Genomic DNA, 16,550 nt, shown 5'->3' with positions numbered 1-16,550 from the left:
TTGTTCTTACAAGTTCCACGGGATAAAATCTTGTTTCTATAATAGTGTAGCATCGGTTCTGAACCATTAAGTTAATTGCGAAGCTTTAGAATCCGCGCAGTGGACCCAATGATGATATGCCCTCTCGCCGTAATATCCCCGAGCCCCCGAGTTCCGAGTGAAGAGCATGGATGAGCTGACCCGGGAGACTGGCCATAACCAGAACCGAGTTGCCGACTTGCAGTATATAGAACTACTTGAAATCCGTTTTTCTCAAGAAAATAGAGTCAAAAATCCAGATTCAGCGGAATCAACAAAACAAGATGTCCTCCAACGAACCCCATCTCTGCTTCCGCTCCTTCGTCGAAGCCCTCAAGGCAGACAACGACCTCGTCGGGATAAACGACCCCATTGACCCAAATCTTGAAGCTGCCGCCATCACGCGTCTGGTCTGTGAGAACGACGAGAAAGCACCGCTGTTCAACAACCTCATCGGCGCCAAGGACGGCTTCTTTCGCATCCTCGGTGCACCGGCCTCACAAAGAAAGTCTCAGTCAGAACGATATGGTCGTCTGGCGCGTCATCTGGCTCTTCCTCCAACGGCTAGTATGAGGGAGATTCTAGACAAGATGCTCGAGGCCGATAAGTTGCCGCCGATCCCGCCCAGGGTTGTCCCGACGGGGCCGTGCAAGGAGAATGTCCTTGAAGGCGACCAGATCGACCTCACGAAGCTTCCGGTACCCATGGTCCACAAGTCTGATGGCGGGGCTTACATCCAGACGTTTGGTAAGATCTTACCATTCCCAGTCCTGCACTCGGGCTGGTGCAAAGTTGTTCCCTGCTGATACGCAAAGGCATGCACATCGTCCAGTCCCCCGACGGCAAGTGGACGAACTGGTCCATTGCGCGTGCCATGGTGCATGATAAGAATCACTTGACCGGCCGGGTTATCGAGCCCCAGCATATCTGGCAGATCCACCAGATGTGGAAGAAGGAAAACCGCGATGTCCCCTGGGTTCTAGCGTTCGGCGTCCCCCAGCGGCTATCATGGCGTCCAGCATGCCGATTCTAGACGGGGTCACGGAGGCCGAGTATGTAGGCGCCATGGTCGGCCAGCCGATTGAGCTGACGAAGTGCGATACGAATGATATTTACGTTCCTGCGAACTCGGAGATCGTGCTCGAGGGGACTCTCTCCACCACGGACACCGGACCGGAGGGACCGTTTGGGGAGATGCACGGGTTAGTCAGGCCCTCCTCGTCCGTAGCCGGTAGGGTAGTGTTATGCATACTAATCTAAACAGGTACATCTTCCCTGAAGACATGCACATCTGTCCCAAGTACAAAGTCAACAAAATCACCTACCGCAATAACGCCATCCTCCCCATGAGCTCGTGCGGCAAACTTACCGATGAAACGGTATGGCCTAACAAATCTCCCCCTCCTCAGACTCTCTATATGCACTAACACTTGGTCAGCATACAATGATCGGCTCCCTTGCCGCTGCTGAGATCCGCAAAATCTGTCAGAAAGCAAACCTGCCCGTCCTGGATGCGTTCGCCCCCTTCATCTCCCAGGTGACCTGGGTGGCGCTGCGAATCGACACCTCGAAACTCCCGTCAATACGGACGACGTCCCATGAGCTCTGCCGGAAAATCGGCGACCTCATTTTTCAATCACAAAGCGGGATACACAATCCATCGGCTCGTGCTTGTGGGCGAGGACATTGACGTTCACAACAATAAGGCTGTAATGTGGGCGTTCAGCACGAGGTGCAAGCCTGGTGTGGACGAAGTGTTCTATGACGACGTGCGTGCGTTCCCGCTTATCCTTTACAATGGACACGGGGGGAAGAAAAGCGAAGGGAGGTCGGCTGTTCGCGGAGGCAAGGTTGTGTCGAATGCGCTGATGGACATCGAGTACACTCAGGGACGGAGAAATTGGGAGGCTGCAGATTTCAACGGATCGTATCCGGAGGACGTGAAGTCGAATGTGCTGGGGAAATGGGAGAAACTAGGGTTTGGGAGGTTGGAGTAGGTCTTGTCTCGCGGACGGCGGTTGGAAGCGGTTAGATAGAGAAGTAGTGGTATCAAGATTGGCTAGAGGGTAGACGGAGGATCTTTTTTTTGTAGAATATTCGCTCTCGCCTCATTCATAGCGTTGTCCTCTTTGCATGTATTCTTAATGACTTGGAAGGATAAGTGTGGTAGCATATGTAAAACTCAACTACCATGGTCTCGGCTGCTTTATGTTGTTGCTTATTACGAGTCCATTAACCCCTAGATATCCACTAGGCGACCATCTGCTATAATACATCGTCCTTGTTGTCATCATGACAAGATTCAAACCAACCTGGAACAGCTCGGCAGTGCTCATAACATAGGAAATAAACATATAATAAATATAGGAAAGTAACGAATGAAGATAGGCGGAATATAGTACAGTCGCTCGACGCCCACGTCGATAGATCAAAATCAAGGCAACATCGTAACCGTCATGCTTTTACGTCCTCGTTTCGACGCTCAGGGTCTACAAGAGTCAGTGGCTCCTTGCAAATGGTGGGGCGAGTATAGACATACAGTCAATAGTGTTATAACCCCTTTCGCAGTTGTGGATAGTAGAAGAGGAAGAACACGACGACAGCAAGGAGGACAACCAGCGTCGGAATGAACATGAATGTGAACAGGAACAGACTCAGCCCAAAGGCGAGGCTCTGGCCGGGGAAAAGCCGGCGGGCCATATGTTCGGCGAGAGTGGTGAGCAAGGGCATTGGCGTCAGGTCGAGCAGAGTGTGGATTAGGGTTTGGAGTAGTATGAACAGGACAAGCTTGGTTTATAGATGCTGAATGAACGCTATCCAAGCAGACCAGCAACTGACCTACTCCTATAGCCGCCTGGATCAAGCACCCTGATAGTGATAATCTTTGCAGGAACGCATGAATGCTTATATTCATCCCAAGGCTTTGAATTTGGGCCAATTGAGGGTATCAAAATGGATGCCTGTGAGGATCCCCATTCTTGATTGACAGTATAGCCTCTGATTGGATGGAAAAATGTTCATCTCCACATCCAGGGTCCACCTAGGTGCAGTGAACAGCCTTGTATAGCTCCAAACGTAAGGCGTAGGCAGCAGGATTCTCAGGTGAGTGGAAGCAACTATTGTCTATGAAGGGTACCATTCCATATAGAGCAGTCATGGCTGACTTGAAGTTCCTCATCTGGAGGGCAATGATTACAGCGGTATGGGACAATTTTTAAGGCTGGAAGTAGAAGAGCAGCCAGTACCTGTCAATATAGTCATAACCCAGGTAGTACTCCGTCTTCTTGACTATTGAGCAGGCCATCCGATAGCTCCGCAGGCAACAAAATAAATCAGCTGCAGTCCACATTCTTCGCGCCAGTCCCTCTACTCCGTACTCTCTCATACAAGCGAGAATCCACCTACCGCATGGCACCTCGCTCGCATTGGCTGAGCCCTGTAGGGCTGACAAGCTTGGCCCCCGGTTCCCGGCTGAGAGCGAGCAGGATGGAGTGGATGGGGATTGCGATGGGGATGTTTGGCCAGAGTAGCACGACTATTCAGGGCAATCACCATGTCAGGTTTCCAAGAATAAACCAACGACAATCACCTCTCCTGACTGCTATTGAATCCGAAAGGGCATTAATAGGACTACACCCCACTTGTCTCCAACCTGCTCGCAGCCGCTCCTTCCCCGTCGTCTGTCGTCTCTACTCTCCCCCAACACGCACGCACACCTGAAAAACGGGCGGTTAATGAAACCGACGGGTGCCTGGATGAATTAGTCGCTCATTTACCGTCTATTAAAGGCTAACGGTATATTTTCTTTCCGTTGTTCAGTCGTATCAGTGTTCATCCATGCAATGAGTCTCACACCGAACTATCGGCCGCCCGAGCAGGCCCAACTGGACAATTTCGGCGTCGACTGGGTCGTTCACTATCAGTTCGAGGATCTCGGTAGCTACACGTCTCCGGATCGATCCCCTCCAAGGTGTGGCCGCTAACAGGACAAGATGCGTCTACTGCACTCGCAGAATTCGAAGCGCTCATCCGCGACCTCGAAGGAGCCCATCTCGAAACCCAGGTCCGTCCTGGCCACGGCGCCTCGCTGCTGGTCTTCATCCGCGTTCCCCGCATGCACCTGGGCCGAATGGTGCACCAGTCTCGAGTCAAAGACTGGCTATACGGGATCATCCACGAACTCCCTGCCGGCGACGACGAGACGATCGCCGACGCCGAAACGCCCGCCGAAGCCCTCCGATCGGTCTACCACGCCGTCACCTGGAAGAAGACACTGGGCGGGGCCCATATCACGCCGAAGCACGGGAAATGGAAGCACGTCGCCTCGGCATTCCCGCTGCACGACCAGGTGGCGAATGCCGAGTTGCTGCGCAAATGGAGCCGGACAGTGCTCTTGACGGCGGAGGATCTGGATGCGATCCGGTCGCTGTTCGGGGAGAAGGTGGCCTTTTACTTTGCGTTCATTCAGTCGTATTCGTCCTTCCTCGTGTTCCCAGCCATCTGGGGCGCCGTCACGTGGTGGTATATGGGACCGTACTCGATCACGTTCGCAGTCGGGAACTGTCTTTGGGCGATGGTGTTTGTAGAGTACTGGAAGATCCGCGAGACGGATCTGAGCCTGCGGTGGCAGGTCAAGGGGGTCGGGGTGCTGAAGGTGACGAGAAACAAGTATGTGTGGGACAAGGAGGTGCGAGACCCGATCACGGGCGAGATGGTGCAGGTATTCTCACCGTATAAACAGTTTCTGCGGCAGCTGCTGCTGATCCCGTTTGCGTCAGTCGCCAGTCTGGCGCTGGGGGGGCTGATCGTCGTTACCTTTGCGATGGAAGTGTTCATCTCAGAGGTCTATACCGGCTCCCTGAAGGGGTACCTTGAGTTCCTTCCTACGATCGTATTTTCGCTGTGCCTGCCCTCCATCACGGGGCTGCTGACCTCGATTGCGACGAGACTGACCAAGTATGAGAATTACCGGACGCAAGACCAGTACGACCTCGCGCAGACGGCGAAGCAGTTTGTGATGCACTTCATCACCGCATTCCTGCCGACGATCCTGACGGCGTTCGTGTACGTCCCCTTTGGCGCAACCATCGTGCCCTATCTGGACTTCACCCGCCGTACAGAGAAGCAGGACTTCCACGTCGATAATGCGCGGCTGCAGCAGGAAGTGATCTACCTGTCCATGACTGGCCAGGTAGTGGATTTCGGCACGGAGGTGGTGCTCCCGTACGTCCAGCGCGTAATCTGGCAGAAATGGCGCGACTACCAGAGCAGAAAAGAGGCAGTCCAGGGCCGTCGGCGTGTCTCGTCGGCGACGAACCAGGTGCTGCTTGACAGTCCCGAGGAAAAAGAGTTCCTGGCGCGTGTCCGCAACGAGGCGGAGGCGGACGAGTACAACGTGCACGAGGACACCCTGGAGATGTGCGTGCAGTTCGGCTACCTCACGCTCTTTGGAGCGTCATGGCCGCTGGTGGCATTGGGCTTCCTGCTGAACAACTGGCTGGAGCTGCGAGGCGACTTCTTCAAGCTCAGCCTTGAGTGCCAGCGGCCGCCGCCCATCCGCGCCGACTCAATCGGCCCGTCGCTGCAGGGCCTCGAGGTGCTCAGCTGGCTGGGCACGCTGTCGACAGCGGCCATCGTCTACCTGTACCGCGGCGACATTGCCGAGGTCCGTGTCTCGTCGCTGCTGCTGACCGTCCTGGTAGCTGAATGGGCGTATCTGGGCCTGCGGTTCGCGGTACGCACTGGGCTGCGCACAATCCTCAGCACGACGCTGCGGCGCGAGTCAGCCAAACGGTATGCGATGCGCAAGGGCTACCTCCAGGCGTCCACTGGCGGCAGCTCACCGCGGGGGAAGCACCGGGTGCGCTTCCGCGACCGAGTCAGCGTGTACACTAGTGCGACCGACCCGCCGTCTCCGCAGTCGGACGATGTGCTGCATGAGGCGACGATGGATTCAGAAAGGAGGTTCTGGGCTGGGACGGCCGTGGAGGACGGGGTGCGCATCATCAAGGCGCTGGCCAGGCGGAAGGGGGAGAAGGAGATGTAACTATTGCTATGATACTCAAAATAAATCTATACAAAAGTGCACCGAGCATGAGTTGGTACTCTTTTTCTTGATATCTTTATTTCTTAATTTTTTCTTTAGTTTTCCTAATGTTTTCTCTGTCTTATTTTCTTTTTTTCCTTTTCTCTTTACTTCATTTTCATTTAATCTTATTACCTTTCCCTTCCTTTTTATTTTCCTTTTTTTTTCTTTATTTTTTTTTTTCCGCCGCAACTAGTCTGAGCGTAGGGCTGCCGAGCAAGGACGCGTCATAGCCATGTATTAGCATCAGCGTCTGACAATGGATTCAGATGAGCTCGCGGCAGGATTCCCAATCTCGGCAGCTTGGCTGGCCTGGAAACCTGGTAGCCTGCCAGGCTTGGCCTGTGTAAATGAAGGGTCATTGTGGCTTGGGTGTGGATTATGAGCAGTGTTTGTGGCGGATGCACCCGACCGCCTTTGGCGCACAAGCACATGCACTGTATAGCGCTGCATAGCGCTGCATAGCGCTGCCACTACACCACTGCATAACTAGGCAGCCAGATTCCTGGCTCTTCCTAGCCCAACCAACAGATGGCAAACGTGCATTACACAACGTCCCATGGTTCACGCAGGGTGCCCCAACGCCTTCGCTTGGCGGGTAACCGTCTAAAAATACCGCGGTATTATTACAAAACTCACCGGTATACCATTCATCTGGCAGGAAGATGGCGAGGAAAACAAGGCATAGACGCCATCGCGAGCTCGACCAGCCCTGTCGCTTGCGAGCCCACGTCATTCAGTGTCAGAATGCGCGATTCCAGCAAATTCGACACTAAAATTAGTCCTGCCGATCGGCTGAGATTCGGCTGGGCTGACGTTGCCAGGGTCCACTGGGGCTGTTCAGGATGGCAGCACTGGGTCAGGGCCCCCGGCCAGGGCAGGCAGGGCAGTGGCGCAGTGTTTCCTTCCCCTTATAAGCCGGTCCCCTTCCTCTTCGCCTTTATCATATCGTATTCCTATACCTATCGCATATCTAATCAGAGTCTAAGATCGAATTCATATATCGAATTCATATCCACCCGTCTATAACCAAAACAATCACCACAACACATCACATACAAAATGAAGCTCCTCCTCTCCACTCTTTTCCTGGCCGCGCTCGCGCGCGCCCAGGACAACAACAACGACAACTCGCTCGGTGACAACATCGGCGATATTGTTGACAACGTCACCTCGGGTGCCGAGGATGTCGGCACCGCCATCTCGACCGACTTTGCGTCCGCCACCGACTCCCTCACCAACCTCCCGACCGACGTCTCTTCCTGGGCTGAATCTGTCGCTTCCGACGCCTCCTCGTGGGCGACCGATGCCTCGACGGACGCTGAGTCTGCCTGGAGCTCTGCCACCTCTGTCGGTGAGAGTCTCTTCTCTACGGCGACATCAGACGTCTCGTCGGCTCTCGACAGTATCTCGTCGTCCGTCAGTGATGCGCTCACTTCGGCGACCGACAGTGTGACGACCACTGTGGAGACAACCACTACCGGCAGTGATGGCTCGGCCACCACGACCACTACGGAAATCACCACTTCTGCGACGGACGATGCGAGCGCCACGCAGAGCGGCGATGAGTCTGAGCCGACCGATTCCGACGATGTCGCCGCCTACGCGACCCCATTCATGGGCGTTGCCGGAATCATGGGCGTCATGGGCGTTGTTGCTGCCCTGTAAAGCGAGTCTGAGTGCACGACAGCCGCAGCATGTTATTTCCAGCACATATCGCGATAAAATTAATCCAATCTCTGAAGAACGGAGATTATGAGTGAGCATTGGTACATTGGTACATAATGATTGATGTCGCCTGTCTTTTGATGTAAATCGCATACTACAACCCCGTTCGTCGATGTATACATACAATCTTTTTTTTCAGCCCGATTGGGCGCAAGTACGAATTAACGATCCTTACCTCAATGTGGTTTTTCTGATTCGTAGTTACATTTGTAGTGATTCGCGTTCGTCGAAGTATATTGCCCCGACCTCGTCTGCTGTCATACGCAATGAGGCAGTGTTCGGCAGGAGCATTGCTTGAGATACTGGTTCGATCAATCCCACACTATGAATGACGTAGTTGCTTCACATCTTGCACCTTTTTGCTTGGCTATATGTAATTATCCTTGTTAGGCGGTGTTGATGCCGCGTCGGGCTATGCATTATTATGCGATCTCTATGGATAGCTCCAGGATCTCTGGCTTAACGGCCATTTGGCAATGATAATCCAAAATCTGACTCATTTGAAGTTAGCCTACCTGAGCCTCAAGGATCGGTTAGATCAAGTAGGGAGCAGCATGAACCTGAGCCTCGCCCAGGCAAGGTAGCCATACCCACCATACCGTTTCCCGAATGGCCCTCTTGGACCGAACCATTCATTCAGCTGCCCACTCAGAAGCTTACGACAATCAAATAATAATAGGCCTGGCTGGATGCTCTCCCACCTGAATCATTCAAACATCGCGCAAAGCGCACTTCTTTGACCCGTCTGCCGTCAACTCTACATGACTTAATTGGTATTCTCGCATTATGATGGGTCGTATTTCATTGTTCTCTTAGGTTAGATGCTATTATTCACAAATATATACACCAATTTCACAAAGATTATCAGTATAGGACTTATTCGTCAGGATTCCTGGTGGTGATCTCGTGGTACCCCTCCCAGACGCTTATATATACTAGCCCGCTGTATAGCTCGGTACCGGCAAGGTAGCTCCCGTACCGCTATACAGATATAGTTAGGTAAACTTGCTTGGATACTATATTGTTACCGAGCTTCAAGGGGCATTTAGAAGTCAATCATAGCATATATTATTAATCTTAGGAATCTGGAGGAAGATTACACTAAGAACAGTGCGCCTAGAAGTAGGCCAGAGACAGCCTAATGAGTGCTAATTCTTACGCCATATGGCGCTAGCCCTAAATGCTGATGGCAGTTTACTATCTGCCCTGAGGCTCCCTGATGGCAGGCTTCTGTAGCTCTTCAATATTGTTAAGGCGTACGATGAGATCTTGGCATACTTAAATGGTTGATGCTCTATCAGCAAGCTATCTCGCGTCAAGCCGACATTTAGGACGCACTGTATATACCTGGACACCACAAGGCATTGCTACCCATGGATGGCTTCATTGCTGGACGGGAATCTCCCAGGGGTCCGTTGGCCCGCGTGGGAAAAGCTCGCACGTCCCGATTGTGTCCACAAATTTGAGCTTAATGAGTGGCGACCATGCGACAAATCCAAGTAATATGCTTTGGAACCGTATATCTGCCGGCCGGAAACGGCAATATCAGGTACCCCGAGACTAAGCCGATTGCACCCATGGAACGTCTATCCAATGGCTAAGTTACAGGAGTAAAAATTTTATTTTATTTTATTTTATTTTTTTTTTTTCGCGCCCAATTCCCAGGGGCAAGGTTCGTCAGCAAAAAATGCTTTCGAATGCCTATATTAGCAAGCTGCCTGGCCCCTTATGCAGTTGAAAGAAATGCAGGAAACCCAGCTCCACAGCGGGACGCCAGGAACCAACTATTAACACCAATATCCACGTCAATATGCATGTGCTTGATGATGACAACCTGTCCAGCCAGCCGGCCGTTCATGGCCACCAGTCCGGCACCAAAAAGGCTGCAGCGTCAGCCACTGTGACTGCGGTGTCTGAGCCTTACTGTGTTACAAGCACCCATGGGAAAGTCTTCATCATCAGTCTGACGAGCATCGCCATGGTTATCACCATGATTGCAACGAACATCGTGCTCCCCGTCCTGCCCATCCTGCAAGCTGAGTACGGCGTGACCACGACGCAGATGAACCTGCTCGTCACCGTCTTCTCGCTCGTCCAGGGCATCACGCCAGCGCTGATGTCCTCGCTTTCTGATCTCCAAGGACGCCGCATAGCGTGGATGTTCACGCTCGCGCTCTATACGGTGGCCAACATCGGGCTCGCGGCCCAGGACAGCTACATAGCCCTCATCGTCCTCCGATGCTTACAGAGTCTGGGCAGCAGCTGCGCCATTCCATTCGGATTCGCTGTTGCAGCGGATATCTCGTCTCCCGCGGAAAGAGGCCGATATATTGGTCCGTTACAGGGGAGTGTTATGGGCGCGTTTGCATTTGGTCCGGTGATCGGGGGCCTTTTGGCGCCGAGTTTTGGGTGGAGGAGCATATTTTGGTTCCTGGCCATCGGCAGCGGTGCGGCTCTGCTTGCGTACATCTTTATCATCCCCGAGACTGCTCGCAGTATCGTTGGGAATGGCTCTATCGAGCCAGCAGGCTGGTGGAGGCGGACTGTGGTGCAGAACATCCAGCGATCTTTGCAACGCGGTTCGGATTACAAGCGCTCAGGCACACAGCACGGCCGCTCAGCGGCCTCGCCGCAGAGACGCATTGGTGCTGCGGAGGTACTAAGGGCATTCACCATCCTTGCTGAAAAGGACGCCTTGATCCTCGTCGTATTCACCAGTCTATTCTACTCGGGCGTCACAGCCATGTGGGCAACCACCGGGAGTTATTATAGCAGTCTGTACGGCCTTGATACGCTATCGGTCGGGTTCTCATATCTGTAAGCAACCCCTCGCTCATTTCTGAGAAAATAAATAGAACATTGCTGACGGCATTGCCCTAATAGCCCTTACGGAATTGCCGGTTGCATTGGGTCAATAATTGGCGGAAGGCTGCTCGATATCAACTACCGCAGGATCCAGAGACATCAGGCCCAGGCACTAAAGGATGCCGACGTACATAAACCGGCAGACGCCGACTTTCCGTACGAAGTTGCCAGGCTCCAAGTCGCAGCGCCTTTTGCGCTCCTGGCTTCCTTGTCGCTAATCACATACGGCTGGATCGTCCAAACCCGCCAGTCTCTTGCGGCCGCATTGGCACTGCAGGGGCTCATCGGTCTGAGCGGAACTCCCCTGCTGGGAATCATATACACGCTCCTCATTGATCTCTATCCAACTCAGGCTGTGGCAACACAGGGAGCGGCTGATCTAGTGAGATGTTGGCTGGGGGCGCTCTTCGCTGCGGTTATTGACTATATGCTGGAGAGCATGGGTTGGGGATGGTCCTTTACTCTTCTTGGGTTGAACATGGCCGTTGTTATGCCGTTGGTTGGTCTTGTTTATGTACACGGACCAAGATGGAGGTTGAGAAAGGCGATGCAAACGAATGAGAAGGAAGATAGTTAGTCTGTATATTGGAGACATTTAGGAGGCGGGTTCTCCGCTGTAATAGAATAAACGCATATCTCCATCCTGGAATTCAAATCAATCACAAGTCAACAAAAACCGTCAACTTAATCAGAATCTGTAGCGGCAGGAAATCAATACGAATCCAGTAGACTAGTCCATGAGAGTTCATGAAGAAGTCTATGGATTGATTAATAGTAACGTCGACGGGCAAGATGGATGCAATTTTCAGATACGGCACCCAGCAACTATGTGTAGTCTCTGCTTGATTTGTGTACGAACGTCGAGTATGGCGTAAGGGTCTTGATACCTACTCCGTTCATTCTGTTGGTCTGGTCTACTCTTGTTAAGCGCCTATAGCTAGAACCATCCCCTTCCCCAATCGGGAAAGTCGCCTAAGCCGGGGACGAGGTCCTTCGCCAATGGTGCGTGTTGTGACAATATTAGGTCTTCCTCGTCATTGGATCATTGAAGACGTTGCAATCTGGAACGGAGTACACGCAAACTATTGTCGTGAATGAGCCCCGATTGCGTCAATGCCTCCCGTTGGCGTTCACGTTATTGCTGTTAACTGAAGCGACGATAACGTTCTGTCATCGATCAAGCCCAGTAATTGAGAGAAACGTGATCGAGCCTTATTTGCGATTCCTCCTCGAACCTTCAATGGCCATAAGGCTCGTGCTGGGGCAGATTCTCGCGATAAGGATGTTAACGTAGATCTCTACAGAGGAAGCAGTATACGCTGGATAATCCACGTAGCCTCGGAATTTCCAACCAGGATGACGGGGAGAGACAATAAAGAGGGAGGCGTGTGTTGAAAGGGTTACCGTCACCTGCTTTGCTTGCGCCGTAGAAATCAGTAAATAGCGCCGCGTATGTTGACCGTGCAGATGAGTACTGCGGATCAGCTGTCAAGGGCCTGCATGGCATGGACTATTCCAACCGGGCAGCGTATGCTTGCCTAAAGACGGGTCTATGCCGGCATATTATGCCTGCACCTTTTGCTTGATCGTTGCTTTGTTACCTCTACTATTAACCGGTGCGTATACTCATTGCTATAATCATATATGAAGACCAGCCACTGCCGGTCACTAGTATTACACCATCAACACAACTCAACCCTCGCAGCTCCTCCCATCTGAACCTATACTGCAGGACCTTCCTCACTGGGGCAATGACTTTGATGAGTTCGAGATGGCTTGCTCCTTTCAGAGCCCCCTCGCGTAGAGTATCTCTATTCCATTCCAGTACTTTATGACAGGGTCGGTTTCACTATCTTCACTCTATCAGACGCAGTCTCGGTTCCGGTCATTAGACAGCCTCCGTTTCTTTCTTCACGGTGTGTTGCTGCGCTGTATCCCATTATCCAGCCGGGGATGTATCTGTACCGACCTCTTTCTCGTTGTTCACCTCCCTTGCTGCCTCCGCCTGTGTGCCAATAAATGACGAAGAGACACCCTCTCCCTCGGCAAGGGTTACCCTTGGCCCAGTAAAAACCTTGCGGGCGTAAACCGCATAATACAACATGCTAGCAATCCAGACGAACCCATTAATCACGACGGTGTAATTCATTTCTGCGGCTGTATCCAGCCCAAGATCCATTAGCATCATCGCCCGCAGCCCAGCCACCGAAAAAGGAGAAATGAAATGAACGGCACTTACGTCCAGGATTCTTGACCGTTGGAAACATGCTTAACAACAAGCCAAAGCCCAGCCATGCCACCGCGATGCCGGCAATAATGCTGCTGACTTTCGGGCCGGTATAGAACGCCCCCGGGACAAACCTCTTACTCCAGATGAGCCGGCACAGAATCGGCGTGCCCCAAGCCACGTAGTTCGAGGCGACAAAGAGCGAGAAGAGCGCGTTCGCTGCGACGCTGTTGATCAGCGCCAGTAGGCCGAAGATCACGCAGATCCCACCGAGAAAGACGATCGCGTTGATCGGCTGGGGTTGCCCGTTCAGCGAGGTGATTTTGCGTAGAATGGGAGAGAAGGGGAGCGCGTAGTCGCGGCTGAAAGCGAAGACCTGGCGGGAGGCTGCCACGATCTGTATTCGACTTGTTAGGCACGACATGGGGGCATATGGGGCTTGGAAAAGCAGCAGCGCACGACGTACCAAGCTCAGCCCGATCAAGAACTGGATAAGGATCAGCACGGCCATGAAGCCTAGCGCGCCACGTTTGCCGAGAGAATCATAGTAGATCTGCCCATCATCAGCACACTTGTCATCTCCCAACCACTACTGAAAAGGAAGTGTACCTGTGCCATCGGCTGCCCATAGACAGTCCCCGCCGTTTTGGCGACATCCGGATCCATGACCGCGGCCAGGACACTCAGTACCAGAAAGCCTAACAAGCACGCACTCCCTGCGCTGAAGAGGATGCCGCGGGGCACGGCTTTGGGCGCATCCCTCGCCTCCTCGCTCATATGCACGCAGGAATCGAAGAAGCCAATCGCCCAGATGGGCGACATGAACGCCAGGACGAAGTTCCAGCCCGTCGGCCAGTTGGAGAGATTGTCGATGTGTCCGAAGACAAAAGAGCCGGAATTCAGGGTCCCGCCGCGAGTGACCTTGCCGACGGGCAATGCGACCACGGTCGCGATTATGAGGCCAACGTTGATGAAGATGCAGGCGGTCTGGATGCGCGGCATGATGTTGCTCGTGACGATCGTGGCGACGGAGTGGACGAGGATCAGGCCGGCGTAGAGGCCGTAGATTATCCCGTTGCTGGCAGACCAGTTGCCGTCGCGCGCAATCGAGATGCAGGCGAGAATGAGCAGCGAGAGCGTGTCTATTCATCAGACATTCGTCAGCACCTGTATATGATTCCCTGAATCCCAAATGGCAGGGAGACGAGAATTAGGACGGGGGAAGAGTACAATCAACCGAGCAAATGCCCCCAATCAACCCGAGCGTATTGCTATATCCCACCAGAAAGCTCAGCGGTCGCTTGAACTTCTTGCCTGCAAAGTAGTGCGTCCACCAGTAGAACCCGCCGGCCGTCGGCATAGACGACGCCATATCTGACATGGCCAGCCCGACGGTGAAGATGAGGATGCTGGCAGTGAGCCAGCCCTATAAAAATCAGAGATTTAGCATATTGCGCAAGGACAGAGAGCGAAGAGCGCAGCAATAGCGATAGACAGATCGAGGGCATACCCAAACCATGCCCGCCGGCCCGGCAGGCAACGAAAACGGGATTGTGGACGCGATCGATGGCACCAGGCCCATGATGCTAAATGCGATGGCGAAGATCTGCAGCGTCGAGTACGACCGGCGCAGTTCCTGTTTGTACCCCAATTTGGCGAGGAGTTGCTGGTCATAGGTGTCGCCCAAGCCCGGCGAGGGCGGGCGAACGTCTGTTTGCTTGCCCATTGTCGCTACGATGCTCAAATGAGCAGCGTGAATGGAGATGAAGATGGTGAAGGGGAGGAGAGGAGGGAAGGAGATCAAGGAGGCGCGACGGGTCTCGCGATGGGTCGGAACTCCAACTCCACGATTAAGGAGATGCCAAGCCAGGAGCTCCAGGGATCGGCGCTGATCGAGCCACGGTTTGTAACCTGGTGTCTCATGGGCGAAGGAGATTGGAGGACTGTGAGACTAAGTGACGGCGAGGCCTCATTATTGGGCGCAGGGGGAGTGGGGGATGGGGCGGGAATGCCTTCAGGAGCGAGTCGGAGCGTCTACAGAGTATCACGAATATGGGCAGGATCAACAGGTCACGCATTGCATGCATTATCACCAGAACCATCTCAAGTAGTATTACCACAGCAAGCATTCACAAGCGAGCATCCACAGAAGCAAGACCATATAAGCAAGTACCATAGAAAGCAAGATTCCCAATCCAGCCATATTCCTAGCCAAAAGTCCCAGTCGATCACGCAGCTACACCTGCTACACCTGCTCTTCTCCCGGCGGCGGAGGAACGTGCGCACCATGGGCACCGTTCCAATCCCCATTCCCGTTTCTAGCGGCCCGACTGTCTCGTGGCGACATCCCGCGATTCAGCGTGGTCGTATCCGAGTGCGAATGCTGGCGCATGGACGAATCCCACGAGGTCGGTCCCGGACCCCATTTCGCCTCCCACTCATTGAAGTCCTGGCCCGGGTTGACGCTCTCATACGAGAAGAAGGTCAGGAAGTAATAGAAACCACAGGCCAGCAGCGATCCGAGTAGCGGGCCGACCCAGTAAATCCAATGATAACCCGGGAAGCTGCGGTTGATCACGTCCGGTCCGAGAGACCGCGCGGGGTTCAGCGAGCCCCCGGTGTAGTAGTCGCCTGCCGAACGCATTAGTCCAAGATGCACCGAGAACGGTATCAGGGGGAAGCGTACCGATCATCTCCGTCACGAAGAAAGCGATTCCGATAGCAACCGGTGCAAGAAAGGTCCCTTTGTGCTTGACGACCGCCAGCATGATGATGACAAAGACGAGCTGCGCGGTCAGGAACATTTCGATGAACAAACCCTGCGATATGGATGCGCCTCCTCCCAGTCTCGTCGAGACATTGAGATCCCCCGGGAACAAGGCGCTGACTACGCCGGCCGCCGCAATGCCCCCGACGATCTGAGCGGCAAAGACGAACAGCCCGCGGTAGGCGGGCATCCCCCCAACGAGACAGAGGGCTAGGGTTACCTGGACGCGATCTGGTCGTTAGCACCGCCGACCCCTTCACCCAGTAGACGGCAAGCGTACAGCGGGATTGAACAGCAGCCCCGTCACCCGGTAAAACGCCCAGATGTTCACCATAAGCGAGAAACCAAACGCCAGCGCCGAGTACAGCAGTGCATCGGTATTCGGCGGCGCCCCCTCGACCGGTTTCGGCGTATTCGCGACTTGGGTGCCGGCAAACGAGAAGAACAGGAACAGAAACGTGCCGACGAACTCGCCGGTCATAGCGATTAAATTGTTGCGCGTCGTATCGGCGAGATGCAGCATCGGCAGCTGGTTTCGGTTGCGCCGCACGACGGGCGTATCGCCCTGGGTCTCCTGCCTTCCCCAGGGCTTGAGGATGTTTGGGATGCGGGAGCGCATTGTAGAGTTCAATGTATAGTTCAGATTCAATGGGTAATATTCTAAGAATCACTGATATTCGTCTATGTTGCAACGATCTAACGAGCAGGCTCTCGTTTCCGCTGCCATCTTATGCCATCTTATACCCCGCGTTCGACTCGGGAGCTGTCTGCAACGTCATGACTTGACGGTCTAGGTGTCCATAGCTGGTCCTGGAGGCTCTTCCATCGATCGGGCCCGCCAACTCTTCGCCATGGCTCTG

At 53.6% G+C, this 16,550-nt stretch overlaps 6 protein-coding genes across 6 annotated transcripts, besides 1 other annotated feature; 4 read left to right on the top strand and 2 right to left on the bottom strand.

Moving 5' to 3' along the window:
- Positions 1 to 16,550: part of a sequence feature (contig 1.122 1..214949(-1)) that runs on past both edges of the window.
- ANIA_07164 (UbiD family decarboxylase) lies at positions 303 to 3,000 on the top strand (the record flags this gene model as incomplete). The annotated part of the gene is made up of 8 exons (XM_659676.1): positions 303 to 765; positions 941 to 1,220; positions 1,283 to 1,397; positions 1,457 to 1,596; positions 1,745 to 2,011; positions 2,386 to 2,515; positions 2,587 to 2,734; positions 2,939 to 3,000. 8 exons carry the CDS (start codon positions 303 to 305, stop codon positions 2,998 to 3,000), a joined length of 1,605 nt encoding a protein of 534 aa, XP_664768.1.
- On the top strand, positions 3,523 to 6,064 carry ANIA_07165 (anoctamin family protein; the record flags this gene model as incomplete). The annotated part of the gene is made up of 2 exons (XM_050611919.1): positions 3,523 to 3,954; positions 4,011 to 6,064. The coding sequence occupies exons 1-2, from the start codon at positions 3,861 to 3,863 to the stop codon at positions 6,062 to 6,064; spliced, it is 2,148 nt and encodes a 715-aa protein (XP_050467889.1). The 5' UTR covers positions 3,523 to 3,860.
- On the top strand, positions 7,065 to 8,014 carry ANIA_07166 (putative GPI anchored protein). Its single transcript, XM_659678.2, has one exon. The coding sequence runs from the start codon at positions 7,166 to 7,168 to the stop codon at positions 7,769 to 7,771; it is 606 nt and encodes a 201-aa protein (XP_664770.1). The 5' UTR covers positions 7,065 to 7,165; the 3' UTR covers positions 7,772 to 8,014.
- Positions 9,642 to 11,273, top strand: ANIA_07167 (uncharacterized protein; the record flags this gene model as incomplete). Its single annotated transcript, XM_659679.1, has 2 exons — positions 9,642 to 10,648; positions 10,715 to 11,273. The coding sequence occupies 2 exons, from the start codon at positions 9,642 to 9,644 to the stop codon at positions 11,271 to 11,273; spliced, it is 1,566 nt and encodes a 521-aa protein (XP_664771.1).
- On the bottom strand, positions 12,475 to 14,719 carry ANIA_10905 (putative GABA permease (Uga4)). The gene is made up of 6 exons (XM_659680.2): positions 14,434 to 14,719; positions 14,154 to 14,349; positions 13,533 to 14,065; positions 13,390 to 13,476; positions 12,936 to 13,320; positions 12,475 to 12,853 (listed from the first exon to the last, which is right to left on the bottom strand). Exons 1-6 carry the CDS (start codon positions 14,647 to 14,649, stop codon positions 12,636 to 12,638), a joined length of 1,635 nt encoding a protein of 544 aa, XP_664772.2. The 5' UTR covers positions 14,650 to 14,719; the 3' UTR covers positions 12,475 to 12,635.
- Positions 15,169 to 16,309, bottom strand: ANIA_10902 (aquaporin; the record flags this gene model as incomplete). The annotated part of the gene is made up of 3 exons (XM_050611918.1): positions 15,169 to 15,554; positions 15,610 to 15,910; positions 15,971 to 16,309. 3 exons carry the CDS (start codon positions 16,307 to 16,309, stop codon positions 15,169 to 15,171), a joined length of 1,026 nt encoding a protein of 341 aa, XP_050467888.1.

Source organism: Aspergillus nidulans, chromosome IV (genome assembly GCF_000011425.1).
Source record: "Aspergillus nidulans FGSC A4 chromosome IV".
In the NCBI taxonomy this organism is placed as follows: domain Eukaryota; kingdom Fungi; phylum Ascomycota; class Eurotiomycetes; order Eurotiales; family Aspergillaceae; genus Aspergillus; species Aspergillus nidulans.
The sequence above is the reverse complement of the archived record's forward strand: the minus strand, read 5'-3'. Positions and strand labels throughout refer to the sequence as shown.

Excerpts from the sequence above, each read along its gene's own strand:
- ANIA_07166 (XM_659678.2), top strand. The coding sequence starts at position 7,166 with ATGAAGCTCCTCCTCTCCACTCTTTTCCTGGCCGCGCTCGCGCGCGCC.
- ANIA_10905 (XM_659680.2), bottom strand. The coding sequence starts at position 14,649 with ATGGGCAAGCAAACAGACGTTCGCCCGCCCTCGCCGGGCTTGGGCGAC. Across the intron at positions 14,350-14,433 it reads GGCCGGCGGGCATGGTTTGG|GGCTGGCTCACTGCCAGCAT; the intron begins GTATGCCCTCGA and ends TGATTTTTATAG. Across the intron at positions 14,066-14,153 it reads GGGCATTTGCTCGGTTGATT|ACACGCTCTCGCTGCTCATT; the intron begins GTACTCTTCCCC and ends TCTGATGAATAG.